General features: G+C 41.6%; 1 protein-coding gene across 1 annotated transcript in view; it reads left to right on the top strand.

Moving 5' to 3' along the window:
• The window catches only part of CFAP46 (cilia and flagella associated protein 46), a 1,558,477-nt gene extending 1,556,941 nt beyond the window's left edge, over positions 1–1,536 (top strand). The window contains exon 61 of the mRNA XM_086922533.1: positions 1,116–1,536. Coding sequence (XP_086778659.1) covers positions 1,116–1,252 — 137 coding nt within the window. The 3' untranslated portion in view covers positions 1,253–1,536. The remainder of the gene's footprint in view (positions 1–1,115) is intronic.
• Positions 1,537–14,193: the final 12,657 nt, after the last annotated feature.

Consider the following 14,193-nt stretch of genomic DNA (forward strand, 5'->3'; position numbering starts at 1 on the left):
ATCAGGACTGCAGCTGTGTGACTCATCCGACTGCGCCACGCATCCTCAACACTGGATTTTGCATTGCAATCGCTCAGAGATGGGATCTTTGATGACGCAGAACCTGGCACCGCAGCCTCGCACATCTTGGAACCGGTGCAACACTTCGGCTGCGCAACGCATCTTCGGCGGGGGTCCTCGCAGCGCTCTGCAAACAAAGATTTAAGGTATTCTGATCAGCGGGCCTAAATGGGTCACTGTAGCCAGTCTGTGCTCCATCTTGGTCAGCCTAAACTTGTGGCTTTGTCCCAGTCCGGCATAACCTGATATCCACAGTTCGATCTTTGCGCTTTTTGGCACTATTTTTTTCAAAATTCTTTAAACCTGCATATCCCCCGATCTTCTTATTGGATTTTTGCCATTTTGGTCTTGTTTTTTTTATTTAAAAGTACTCAATTTTTCTGACCTGGTGTGGTTTCCTTTTGTGGTGTGGTTTTACTTTGTTACTGTTTGAAGTGTTTCACAAATACTTTACACTTTGCTTCTGAGGTAAGCCTGACTGCTCAGTGCCAAGCTACCTGAAGATTGAAAACAGTTTAAATTAGTGTTTGCTTGTGACTTCACCTCAAAAGAATTGTGGTTGTGGCTCGGGAAGAGTTTCACCCCCTCAACCAGTAACCTAATTTCTTACACTGTTAAAACAGTTCGATGAGAATTCTGAGACTTTTCTTAAGGTCATTTACCTGCAAGTATTCAGTGATGCGAATTTGTGTAATCATTTTAGAGATGCGTTTCAAGCACTGTTCAGATAAATGGAATAATATGGTACTCAAAGCATTGAGAATTTACAGCTTTGATTCATTGTAAAAAGTACTTATTATTGCAATGGAAATATACTCCGGGCCATGTTCATTAAACTGTGTAATGTATGGCTCCTACAGAACCAAACATCAATATATTATTCAGCACGGTACTTTACATTTTAGATTTTGGATTTGAGGTTTAAGCCATTGTCACTTAAACTTAAATACAGTTGTGATCGTTGAATTTTAAGTATTCATTCATGTAGTATAGAGGTTGATGTTTCATCATAGGCATTCTTGTAATCAATATGTTTTTTTAACCATTCTTTTTAGTGAACGAAGAGTCCAGTCTTCCTGTTGAAGAACCAATGGAAACCGTACTAGGAAGTGAACAATCCAACTCTGGCCCTCTCCAACCTGCATCATTTAGTTACATTTTATTTGGCCTTCCTAATCTAGTCGCTATGTAGATAATGTGGTATTTTACAGGATTATTTTAAAGTAAAACCTGGTCATACAAATTAGTGCCCGAAACATGTGCCTATGGCTTTGAGTATACAATTATTTTGTAAAGCAATGTGGTATATACTTGTTTGTACTCCTAATAAACAGTCAACTCTTCTGGTAGAAATCCAGTGGCGCTGCTGTATCTAACCTTTAGTAATAGCTGCTTTTGTTATTCTTTTACTGAAGATAATTTAGAAATACGTTTCTATATATATTTACTGATCAAAATAAACATGGTTCGTGAGATGACAACAAAAATGACAGAAGCAAAGAAAGCTGGCAGTTTCTTCCTTAGGGTGGGGGGCTTTGTCCCCCACCCACTGTACCTCGATAAACCAGAAGCATGAAATGGCAATGAAATGATGTAATTGCCATTTTATTTTTCATTATGGAGTGCCGCAGCCCCCAGCCTACCAGAGCCAGGAAAAAAGTGGGTGTGTCCTCAGCTGCCAATTGACAGCAGAGGACTGGGGCAGTGACTGACTGGGTGCTCCAGAATGCTCATGTAAGTTCGGTTTTAGGCTGGCCAAACAGACATGCGCACTTTTATTTCTCCAATGGGTTGGAGAAAAGCCACAGGCTCCCTGTATCTGAGCGAGCGTCAGACCAGTCCGCTCAGGCTAATCCAGCTGCTTTTCTCATGCTAGCTTGAGAGCAGCATCTGGATTGGCTGGGGAGCCTGTGCTGATGTCAGAGGAGAGTCGGAGAGGAGTGGTGAGGCAGCATTTGCGCAGGTAAGTCTTTTTTCTTTTATTTATTTGTATTCCCCTAATCCACCCCCAATCCCTGGCCGCCCCTCCACTTTAGATTGGTGGCGGCCACCCCTGAAAACAGGATATTTAAGAAAATAAATAAAACTAACGACATCCTAAAGTATTTAGGCCTCTTCCCAGTTAAAACCTAAGCACTTAAAAACTGCTCAAGGAGCCCAGCCTGCCTTTTAGTGAAAGCATATAATTCTGCATGAATACCATGTTCATGTGGGTAAAATCCCAAAACTGCACATATACAGGCACGGGTAACCTAAAGAAAGACTAGGCGTGACTAGTAAAATCCTGGACCAGAAATAGACCACTATAAGTGTGCAGGTAACATGGTAGCAAGCAAACAGGGACTTCCATTTGATTTCTGAAGGAGAAAACCAGAGATTTGGACTACTGAAATAAATATGTGAAGACTACCGCAAACACTGCAATTTAAACAGTGACTAACTTCTAAATATCTTGAATACCTCTTACTATGACAAGGAGGACTAGCCTAGAATCTTAACATTTTTGTTCAATAAAGCCACTATTATGGATCATTATTGACCAATTTTCTCGGTGGCACACCTTTAACAGGATGCACTGTGCGTAAATGACAACAATACACCCTATTACAGATGATGCGCTGCTTTCATGGCGGACTCGTACTTGCGGCAGGACAATAGTGAAAGGCAGGCAGCTGTGTGAAGCAGCTGCTATCTATGACAGTACAGGTAGCTCTCAGGTTGCGCTTTAAGGGGGAATAGTGATCTCCCTGCAGGCAGTTACAGTTAGTGACTGCACCCACCTGCATAGGGGTGTCTTTGGGGATCCCCGGATCCCCCGATACTTCCTTGCAGGCAGGCTCGTACTAGAATATAGTGTATTCGGACAGGGCCACAAGCTCTGGTCTGAGAGGTCAGTGTATGGGTGGTTTTTGGCTGTTTGTGGGTCTGTTCTATGGTCTTGTGGGCCAGTTTGTACTGTAGCTTTTCTTGAAATTAAATCCGTACAGCTCTTCCTTACCTGGCACAACAATTATACACAGTCTCTTTATAAGTTCTCAGCTCCTCTAAAGTTTGTACATATGGGCCGCATTAATAGCCATCTAATTCACTAATGAGGGCCAGGTTTATGTTGTTGCCAGGGCCTATTTCCTGTCCCGTGCCGGCTCTGCTTGCAGGAGCCAGCCTTGGGTGGCGCACTCATTGGGTCCCCCATCTAGTGGCACTCTACAGAGAGATTTACAAAAGCTCCATTCAATTCAGCACAGGCCCCAGCGAGGCTGCGCTGTGTTGTGTGACAGGAAGGGAGCAGGAGAGCCCATATCTTTAGAGATATGGCTCTCTCCCCTTTCCCTTGCACCAGTGCTGATTACAGTTGCCGTGGGCCACGCACACACTTTAGCACCATAGCTCTAGGGTGTGTGTGAGATTTGCATAGGTTTTGTCCAGGAAAGGTACCCTTCCTGTACAAAATACCAAGCCTAGACAAGAAGTAAAGCTTTTCCCACTTTGTATGCGTGTGTCAGGACTGGTAAGAATAAATCTCGATTAGAAGTTCATCAGTCTCTCTGGTTTTAAAAAGAAGAGATTGATATTTTGCTCTTTAAACAAGAGACACTGTTTAATTTCCAGAAGCCTGTTTGATCATTTAATAAGTACACTTACTTCAGTGTTCCGCGGAATTACAAGATGGCGGGTGCCACCTGTTTTCGTTCCCAGTCAGCGCGCTAGTGTTTTGCCCCTAGTTGAAGATTAGTGTACTTTGTGCGCCCACTAAAGGCGCGCTGCATACTTCCAATTGTAAATTCTTGGTGTGAGGCAGTGTTTCGTTGAGCAAGAGCTGTTCTGAGAAAGTTACCTCAGGAGACTAGCGTTTCTCTGAAACTCACTGCTCTGCCTGACATTGATGGAGGTTTGCAACCTTCTGGAATTGGTATTTGTGAGTTCCAGTCACCAGGTATTGAGAAATGTGTCCTTATTCCAGAGACTGGTGAGTTCATGTTTTCTGAAGCTGTTATTCAAGAAAGCACGAAGAGGAATATCAAACAGCAAGTAAGTCCAGCGCTTATCCAGCCGAGAAGAGTCTTGAGTCTCTCATTGTCAGAGAGTCTCTAAGTAATTTGGACTTTCAGAGAAATAGAGAACAGTTATACCTGAGGCAGTGTTCAGCTTGAGAACAGCTATTCAGGCTTCACTGCATTCTGTTTCAAACGAGATTATTAAGGAAGTTAGCTGCTGCGCAGTTAGTAAAAACTTGCCAAGAACTTGTGGAGCAGTTATTTAAAACAGTTATAAATGTACTGCACATTAGAACTATCAACAATCTACACCTGACTCTACTCTACTTTAAATATAAATATTTATATATTTGTACTTACCATCTTTATCCACATCAACCATCCTTGAGAGAGAGAGAAAGCAAATAAGACTTTTAATAAGAAGTAATGCAACAATTAAAGCTACAAGTAGGAGTGCAGAAGTAGCAGTGTATAATATAAGGAAACTATAGCTTAAGTAGGTGTTGTCACCAACTAACAAGGCTAAGAGAACAGCTAAACCACTGTGTTTTAAAGGTAATTAAGTTCTGTAGAAAGAGGAGGAGTTTGGGTTAATTTAGAGGGCATTAGTGTTAGAAATAGTAAACTCTGTTCTTTTAATTACAGGAGTTTGTGAGAATTCTTGCAGGGTTTCCAGTGAGGTGAACACAGCAGTGTCAGTCTCTCTTGTTATCCCATTTCCCCCTCTTTTCTGTGAGTGAATATATGTTACTGGCAGTGGAGTCTGGGATCTGAGACTTGCTCTTCTGCTCCTGTGGAAGCAAGTTACGAGGTGCGTGGTACTACTCCTGACAGCTTGAAGCGCCATACAACTCTTCTTCTCGGGCAGAATGGCAGAATGTTTTGACGGTAAGACTTTAGCAACAGTTTTGGAGGGGTACAGAAAAAGTTAAGTGAAACCATGGAAGAGATTAAGACCCTAAGAGAGGAGGTTAGGAAGTCTAGTCAAGAAGCAATCTATCTCCCTCAGAGTTTTGACGAATTGGTTAAAAGGGTTAATCCAATAGTAAAAGAGCAAAAGCCCCAACAGTTTTGCCCATCCCCTTCAGCAGCTGAATTGACTACGCAAGTAATTCATGCAATTTCCCCCACGATTCCCTTAGCCGCCCCTGAGAGGTTTAATGGTGACCCACATAAGGCTCAAGTTTTTATCACACAATGCTCTTTGCATTTCCTTTGTAGGCCCATCATATTTAAGGAGGATCAATCCAAGGTAGCCTTCATGCTGTCTTACCTGAGCGAAGATGCAGCAGCCTGGTCGATGCCACTGGTAAATTGCAATGATCCAATTTTGTATAACTGTAGGAATTTACGAAGGAGTCGATCATTGAACTGTTTCTCAGACTGCAAACAATGAACTGCTTGATCTCAAAAAAGGAAATAGAGAGCTGTTTGCGTATCTTGTGCATTTCAACAAGTTGCTTGTCAATACTAATTGGCCTGAAGCTAAGAGGGTAGCAATCTTCTATAGAGGTCTCAAGGACGAATTAAAATATGGTCTGTCTCAGATCTCAGAATGACCCACTGATGTTTCCGAATTTATTGATTTGGCACTACAAATAGATCAACGACAAAATGAGAGGAAGAGTGAGCGACGGAAAGATTTGCGACCAATGCCTCCTAGTTTTGACAGAATAAAAACAGACACCATTAAGTCAACTGAATCAACATCAGGAGAAGAGCCCAAGCAGATTAGTTTGGTCTGAGGTCCCTTGACCAAAGAAGAGAGAGAAAGACATAGGAGCGGAAAACTGTGTATGTACTATGGAAATTTCGGACATTTTGTCAAAGAGTGTCCAAAAAAGCCAAATAATAATCTGTGGGTAAAAGACAGACCCCACCAGTAAAAGGGGTTGCTCTGGTGGGTGCTTCCAATAAGACGACTCCAGACACACAACTTGTCGCAAATACACTACAATCTTGTGCCCCCCATTTGACGTTCTCTAGTCTGATCAAATTCAGAAATACAGAAATGGAGAAGGTAGCAGTCATGATCGATTCTGGTGCTACTGGTAACTTTTGTGATATTAAATTTGCCAAGTCACTCAGAATTCATTTTAATAAGAAAGAAAGAAAGACCAGAACCAGTTTGAGAGGTGGACGGTACTATTTTATCTTCTGGAACAATTACTTACGACACTGAAGAAATTGTTCTACTTGGTCCTGGGCCATATCAAAGTTTGTTGAAATGTAGCATCATAGATGCCACGCAATTTCTGTTCATATTGGGACTACCATGGCTCAACGAGCATAATCCGAAAATTGACTGGGCTTGTAGGACTGTGGAATTAAATTCAGAATACTGCAAAGAACATTGTTTCCACTCTTGTGACACTGTACTTCAGCCATCCTCTCTATTGGCTACACAGACTCACATGGTTTGTGCTATAGAGGTACCAGAGATTCCCAGTGAATACCAAGATTTGGCTCCTGCTTGTGATGAACAAGAAGCACAAAGATTGCCCAACATAGTGAATATGATTGCAAGATTGATTTAGAACCTGGAGCTTCCTTGCCTTGTAGCAGAATCTATGCTCTCTCGGAGGTGGAAAACAGTCATCTGAAGGAATATTTCGATCAGTACCTAGCAAACGGATTCATACGACCCTCTCAGTTGCCTGTCTCATCTTCCTTGTTTTTCATTCCGAAGAAAGATGGGAAGCTTAGGGCTTGTATAGACTATAGAGACTTGAATTCAGTCACCAAGAAAAACTGTTACCCTTTGCCCTTGATTTTGGACCTCATGGATCAGGTAAAGGAGGCTAATGTATACACCAAGTTGGATCTGAGTGGGGTCTACCATTTGGTGAGGATGGCAGAGGGCGACGAGTGGAAAACCACTTTTCGAACTCGATTTTGTCTGTTTGAATGTCAAGTTATGCCGTTCAGCTTCTGCAACGCTCCAGCAGCGTTCCAGCATTTTGTCAATGACATTCTACTGGAATATCTGGATTGCTTTGAAGTGGTATACATTGATGATATCCTGATCTTTTTGTCAAATTTGGAAGAAATTGTGTTGCATGTGCGAGCGATTTTGAAAAAATTGCTTGGAAGTCAACTCTATGTTAAGTTGGAAAAATGTGTATTTCATACCTCTCGAGTAGAGTTTTTGGGCTTCATTTTGTCTCCAGATGGAGTTTCTATGGATTATTCTCCTCAAAATGTGAAAGAAATACAAAGTTTTCTTGGTTTCACCATTTTTTACAGGGGCTTTATCCGAAACTTTTCTGAAAAGATTAGCCCCCTAATTTGTTTACTGAAGAAGAAGGAAAAGTTTGTTTGGAGTACTGAAACTGAAGAGCTTTTCAGTTATTAAAGTTAACCTTTTCCACTGCACCGATTTTACAGTATCTAGATTCGGAAGAGCCATTTTTTGTGGAGGCCGATGCTTCCAATTTGGCCATTGGTGGAACTCTGTCTCAAAGGAACAAGAAGACTGGGCAGCTTCATCCAGTGGTTTATCGTTCCAGAGAGTTAACTGCGGCAGAGGTCAATTATGAAATCGCAGGCAAGGAACTGTTGGCTGTGAAGTATGCCTTCCAGGAGTGAAAGCATTATTTATTGGGAGCTAAGCATGAGATTACGGTCTTCACCGACCACATAAATGTGGCTACTTTAATCTCATAACATGTAGTGAAGGTACATGGAATTCCTAAAGTGGTGATTTCAGATCGGGATCCCCAGTTTATTTCCCATTTTTGGAGAGTTTTTTAAAAATAAGATTGAGAGTCGATTCTCGTTTGTCCATGGGTTTCCAATCAGAGACTGATGGACAAACCAAGAGGGTAAATCAGAATGTGGAGCATTACCTGTGATTATACCTGATAGAACTGGTAGGTGAAAGGCCATATTTGATTTGGGCAGTCAAGTTTGTCTACAACAATGCAGTACACTCCTCCACAGGTTTTCCCCCATTCTTTTTAAACTCAGGCAGGCACCCTAACATGCTAGTTGAGAAACAGGAGAGTGAAGTTTCGGCAGTGGAGGTAGTGGTTAAGGATTTGCAAAATGCCTATCAGGCTGCCACCAATAATCTAGTGAAAGCTAAAAGTCCTTTAAAGAAGAAGGCAGACAATAAGAGAAGAGCGATTCCAGTTTATGAGTCAGGAGATATGGTTTGGATCTCCACTCGCAATATGCAAATAAAAGGGAACATGAAATTCCAACCTCGCTTTTTGGGGCCTTTTCAGGGAGAGAAGATGGTAAACCCAGTTCGTGTAAAGATTCAACTCCCTTCCAAGTTAGGAATTCATCCTGTGTTCCACGTGTCATTGATAAAAAGAAACCCACGAGACTTGAGAAAGAACATTCAACCAGCCCCAGGTCAATTCCAGTCAGAAGAAGTATTTGAAGTAAAACGAATCTTTGATTCTAAAGTAAGGAGCGGGAAGTTATATTACCTTATAGATTAGAAGGGTTTTGGTCCGTAGGAAAGGTCCTGGGAGCCTAGTACAAATGTTCATGCCTGTAGCCTGATTAGAGAATTTCACAAGATCTATCCCAAGAAGCCTAAGGTGGGAGGAGAGGGGGCTATGGTGGGGGGTTCTGTCAGGACTGGTAAGATTAAATCTCGATTAGAAATTCATCAGTCTCTCTCTGTTTTTAAAAAGAAGAGATTGATATTTTTCTCTTTATACAAGAGACACTGTTTTATTTCCAGAGGCCAATTTAATAATTTAGTAAGTATTCTTACTTCAGTCCTCGGCGCAATACCAAGATGGCGGCTGCCACCTGTTTTCGTTCCCAGTAAGCGCTCTAGTGTTTTGCCCCCAGTTGAAGATTAGCGCACTTAGCGGGCGTGCTCTAGGCGCGCTGCGCACTTCAACTTTAAATTCTCGGCGTGAGGCAGTGTATCGTTGCGCAAGAGCTGTTCTGAGGAAGTTACCTCAGGAGAGTAGTGTTTCTCTGAAACCCGCTGCTCTGCCTGACATTAATAGAGTTTTGCAGCCTTCTGGAGTTGATATTTATGCGTTCCAGTCACCAGATATTGAGAAATGTGTCCTTATTTTAGAGACTGGTGAGTTCATCTTTTATGAAGCTGTTATCCTAGAAAGTACAAAGAGGAGTATTGAACAGCAAGTAAGTTCAGCGCTTATCCTGCAGAGAAGAGTCTTGAGTCTATCAGCATCAGGAAGTCTCAAAGTAAATAGTTTGGAATTGCAGAATAATAGAGAACAGTAATACCTGAGGCAGTGTAGAGCTTGATAGCAGCTTTTCAGGCTTCACCATATTCTGTTTCAAAAGAGACTATTAAGGAAGTTAGTTGCTGTGCAGTTTGTAAAAACTTGCCAAGAACTTGTGGAGCAGTTATTTAAAACAGTTGTAAATGTGCTGCGCATTAGAACTATCGACAATCTGCACTTGACTACGCTACTGTAAATATAAATATATATATTTGTACTTACCATCTTTATCCGCATCAACCATCCTCGAGAGAAAGATAAAGAGAGAGTGAGAAAGGAAAAAATACTTTTAATGAGAAGTAATGCAATAATTAAAGCTACAAGTAGGAGCGCAGAAGTAGCAGTGCATAATATAAGGAAACTATACCTTAAGTAGGTCTTGTCACTAACTAACAAGGCCAAGAGAGCAGCTAGACCATTGTGTCTTAAAGGTAATTAAGTTTAGTGGAAAGAGGAGGAGGTTGGGTTAATTTAGAGAGCATTAGTGTTGGAAATAGTAAAGTCTGTTCATGTAATTACAGGTGATCGCGAGAATCCTTGCAGGGTTTCCAGTGAGGTGAACACAGCAGTGGCAGTTTCTCTTGTTATCCCATTTCCCCTTTCCCCCTCTTTACTGTGTGTGAATATATGTTGCTGGCAGTGGAGCCTGGGATTTGGGGACTTGCACTTCAGCTCACATGGAAGCCATGTTACGAGGTGCGTGGTACTACTCCTGGCAGTGTGCTCCACAGTGCAGCACGCATGAAAAGCCAGAAACAAAAGGAGAAATTAAAGCATTTCTCCTTCCTTGCATCTACTTTAAAAGGGTACAGTTTTCTCACACTAAACCCAATCTATTTTATTTAGTAAATTGGGTTTAGGTTTAGGTTTAGCGTGAGAAACCTTAGGTGGTTGCTCCACCCTAGTTACTCCCCATGGTGCTAAGTAATGTAAAGCTGCGCCATGCACTGATTTGCATTACTTTTCTGTTATTTGTTAGCTCTGGAAAGTAAATTAGGAAAAAAAATTGAGCCGAATTGCGTCACTTTTGTGACTCAAACATGGTGCCAAATCTTTGTAAATCTCCCCCTATGTGTGCCTTGTGACAGCCTCTTTGTCTCTCCACCTGCGTCCATAATACAGCACAGGTGCAGAGACAAAGTCTTTCCCTCATATGCCTGTGGACCACAACCCCAAGCTAATGAGGGAATTCCATTTTAGGATTGCACCAGTGCTTTCTGTATTACAAAAGCATCTATGGCCCCTTCTGTAATAGGAAAGTGCTCCGGGGTACAGAAAGCAGGCACACATACTCTTTTTGCCATCTACAAACTTTATGTAATACAGACCATGGTAACCAACAGATAAATTGAATGTCTATGATGCCTTTTATTTGAATTCAACCAAGCCTTGGAAGCAGTGGAGCTTTTTGTAGAGAACACAGCAGCAGTATCAAAAACATGAGGAGACGTATCAGAACAGTACAACGGTGTGAGATTGCAACCGGACCACAGAAGACAGGGTATGATAGAGGGGAAAAGGAATGTGCAAACAAAACTATTAACCTGACTTTTACATTACACATTTTTAGGAATTAGTGTGTGAAACCTATTCCAAGAAATGGCCTGCATTTTTGTCAGAACGATTGTGATGTGTTGAAGGATAACTGCCTCACATTGAATTGTGCTGAGACTGAGATCTTGGTAGCTGGAGTTCGGGTTTCCATGTTCAAATCACTTTGGTGACAAACCGGCAACTGTCAGCACCTAAATACAATTTTCTTTTTAAAAGAAATCCTCAACGAACAGGAACGTATTCAAAATCTATAAAAGAAAAGCATTTTTTTAATACTAACACATTCTCATGATAATAATTTACAGACAACTCCTACTATGTTATCTCACATCCTAGTAAACAAAGAAGGCGTCTGAACCAACATTCTTTTCATCTAATGGTAAATATGATATCATACCTCTACAAAATTCTGCCTTCAATAGCATATTGTTGAATTTATCAATACCTTTCTCCTAAATCCTTGAATTATATTTTCTGTTCAGCCCAGCAGCAATTATTAATTAATAACGTATGGCCATGTTAACCCTTGTGGCTGGGGATCTACAATGGAGGAAATGAACTGGGCAACTTCTCCAACACCAGGGCCCAAAAATAGCTTTTATAAGGACCCTGCCTATATATACTGGGCGCCGCCCCCGGAACCCCTAGGGGAGACTTCAGGGGTTCTGAATATGTAAAAATATTGCAGATCCTCAGTCCACAGTGCACTTAGCCCAAAAGTCGATTTTGTGAAGCACTGTACTACAGTGAGGGAAATGAAATCTGCAATTTCTCTATTCCCAAGGCATATAAAACCTCTTTTATAAGTACCTGCCCCCACCATTAGGTCACCTAGGGAAGACCCTGTGGTGCCTAACGTGACAAACTATTCTATTTTATAAAATGTTAAGGGGCCCCAAACACCAAAGACGAGTTTGGGCACAATTGTGCATTAAAAAAATTCCTGCAAAACAGGGCTGCTTTTAAACTGACCCGAGGCTCTCAGCAGCGCACACATGCAAGTGCAGAAAGGGCTGCTGACCTCTAATTTGCCATGCCCTGCTATATACTTGGGACTAAAAGGTAGATTTAACCCCCTTCCCTATTATGTACTAGGGTCTTATAGAGGAGTTCATGCCAAACATAAGGGTACCCTAACCTTTAGTGTACCCTAGTGTATGTAGGTGTTTTCACTGTATTCTAAGTGTGTTTTTAGCGTAGCACTTGCCCTGAACCTGGTTAGGTAGAGCCCATGGACAGTCAGAGTCAGTTACCACCAGTACCAGTCAGCAAAAAATGGGATGACCCAGGGCGCAGGATGACTTTGCAACAGAAGGCAGTTATTAGAAAAGGTTTATCCAAACGTAAGCAGTTGGTCAAAAGGGTTGAAGAAATACTTAGAAGGAAAGTGAAATAGTATAGGAAGGAGGAAATAACAAATATTGGGAGAAATACGTGTGGAAAACGTCATTTTGTCTGATAGACATATGGCAATCGGTTAATTATATACCCTCAGTAGAAAAATACACTAGATTATCTTTAATAGTATTAACCTCATTCCAACATAATGTGTGTTGTTATATGTTTTGGAGTTAGTAATACCCAATAATCATGTGCTGAAGATTTATTTCAGGTACCAAGGAAATAATAGTCTTGATTAAGACTTTATTCCATACTTTACTCAAGCAATCCAATGTGCTTCCACTAGCCTCAAGTTCACAATGGTAGGTACCTCGTCTTCTTATTTAAATTCTAACATATTGTTCTTGTCTGTTCATGGCTGGGTTTCTCCAACTTTAATTATTTTTGTTTTGTGTAATGCAACTATATGAGGTTGCATTCACAATATCCCATGTCTATTTGGAATAGAAATACCCAAAGGCAGTAGGCTCTCTCGTGCTCCAGCATCACTATTAAAACGTTACCATTGGCCAAGACTTTAACAGAGTTGCATTGTATCATTCCACAACTGCTTCTTATTGTGATAGCTCTTCTGTATTCCTTTAGCGTGGGTTTGAACACTTTAGTGATCATAAGGTTTCTAGAGTTGTTTATTTCAGTGTTTATCAAAGTTTACAGTCATCATACTGGTATCCGATACATTTATGTTGTTTTTCAGGATCTTTGAATCCGAAATCTAGTATATAGATTGATTGAGTTGCGTATTTTATTTCAGTGGTTACCAATATGGCCTTCAGGCTTGGAATTGCGACTTTTTTTTCCATATCTCTGCCAGGAAGCTAAGAATGGCATGCAACTGCAGCATCCTAATTCATTGTTATTATCTTTTATTTTCCCATTCATGCTCAGCTGGGTATGGGCGGGGCTGCTCCGCTCACAGAGCAGGGAAGGAGTGGTTTGCCCACTCCAAGTGCACTTGAGGCTTTGGCCGGCCGGCAAAAACGTCATGCGCACTTTCTACACCCAGGCTCCATTACGGGCTCCCATTCCCTGGCTGAGCACTGAACCACGGTGCTCTGACCAATCACAATGCTGCATACATTTTTCGTTTTCATTACCTCTCCCCGTGCCCTGACGCCCCCACCTCTGTTAAATGCCAGCCACCACTGCCCTACATTATTCGTCCATTCTCCTCCTTTTCCGATGCTTCGCTCCAGAACATCTTGGATACTGTGATTCTGTGAAAAGGCCTCGTGGGTGCTCTTCTGATTGCATGAAGTTATGTGGGGGGGGTTTGAGAAGTGCATTGTCCTCTTTAAGATCTTAGTGCTGATGGGGGATACTTGGAGCACTGAGGTAGAGGATAACTTAAAGGTGTGATCTCACCTACTTCTATATTATCATGTTTTTCATATACAGCCTGCAGCAATCTGAAATAGTGATATTCAGACCTGAGAGGGTCAGAGTCTCTTATAATGGGGGGTGCAATAAAAGTAGTCATTTATGACTTACCTATCATCGTTTTTGTCACGTGGCTCAATTAGGCCCTGGGAGAAACACTGCCATTTTAACATGCACACGTTTTCCTAAGTTGCCTTCTCCTTCAGACAATGACTTTTGATGCATATTTTGCTTGCTTGACAGTGCAGGATTCATTTCCATGAAAATTCATCTGCTTACAAATTCTGCTTAATAAGAACACTATCATGACACCTTGAACATCTCGCTCAAGGTCTGAAAAAACATTGTGCAAATGTTACTGTTTGTTTTTCATCCATGAGGCGCAGCAGCTATCAATAGATCATAAACAATGGCGGCCGGACTAAGGTCTCGGTTCAGGAGTAAGGATGCTTTTTGTTATAAATAAACAAGCGTTTTTGGGTTTAGGCAGAGGAGCACTTGCTGTCATTGCGAGGTCACTACACGCTGAAACCTTTGCCCAGATGTTCGCTGATCCCTCTACAGGAGGAATGTCCAACCTG

Source organism: Lissotriton vulgaris, chromosome 5 (genome assembly GCF_964263255.1).
Source record: "Lissotriton vulgaris chromosome 5, aLisVul1.2, whole genome shotgun sequence".
Lineage (NCBI taxonomy): Eukaryota > Metazoa > Chordata > Amphibia > Caudata > Salamandridae > Lissotriton > Lissotriton vulgaris.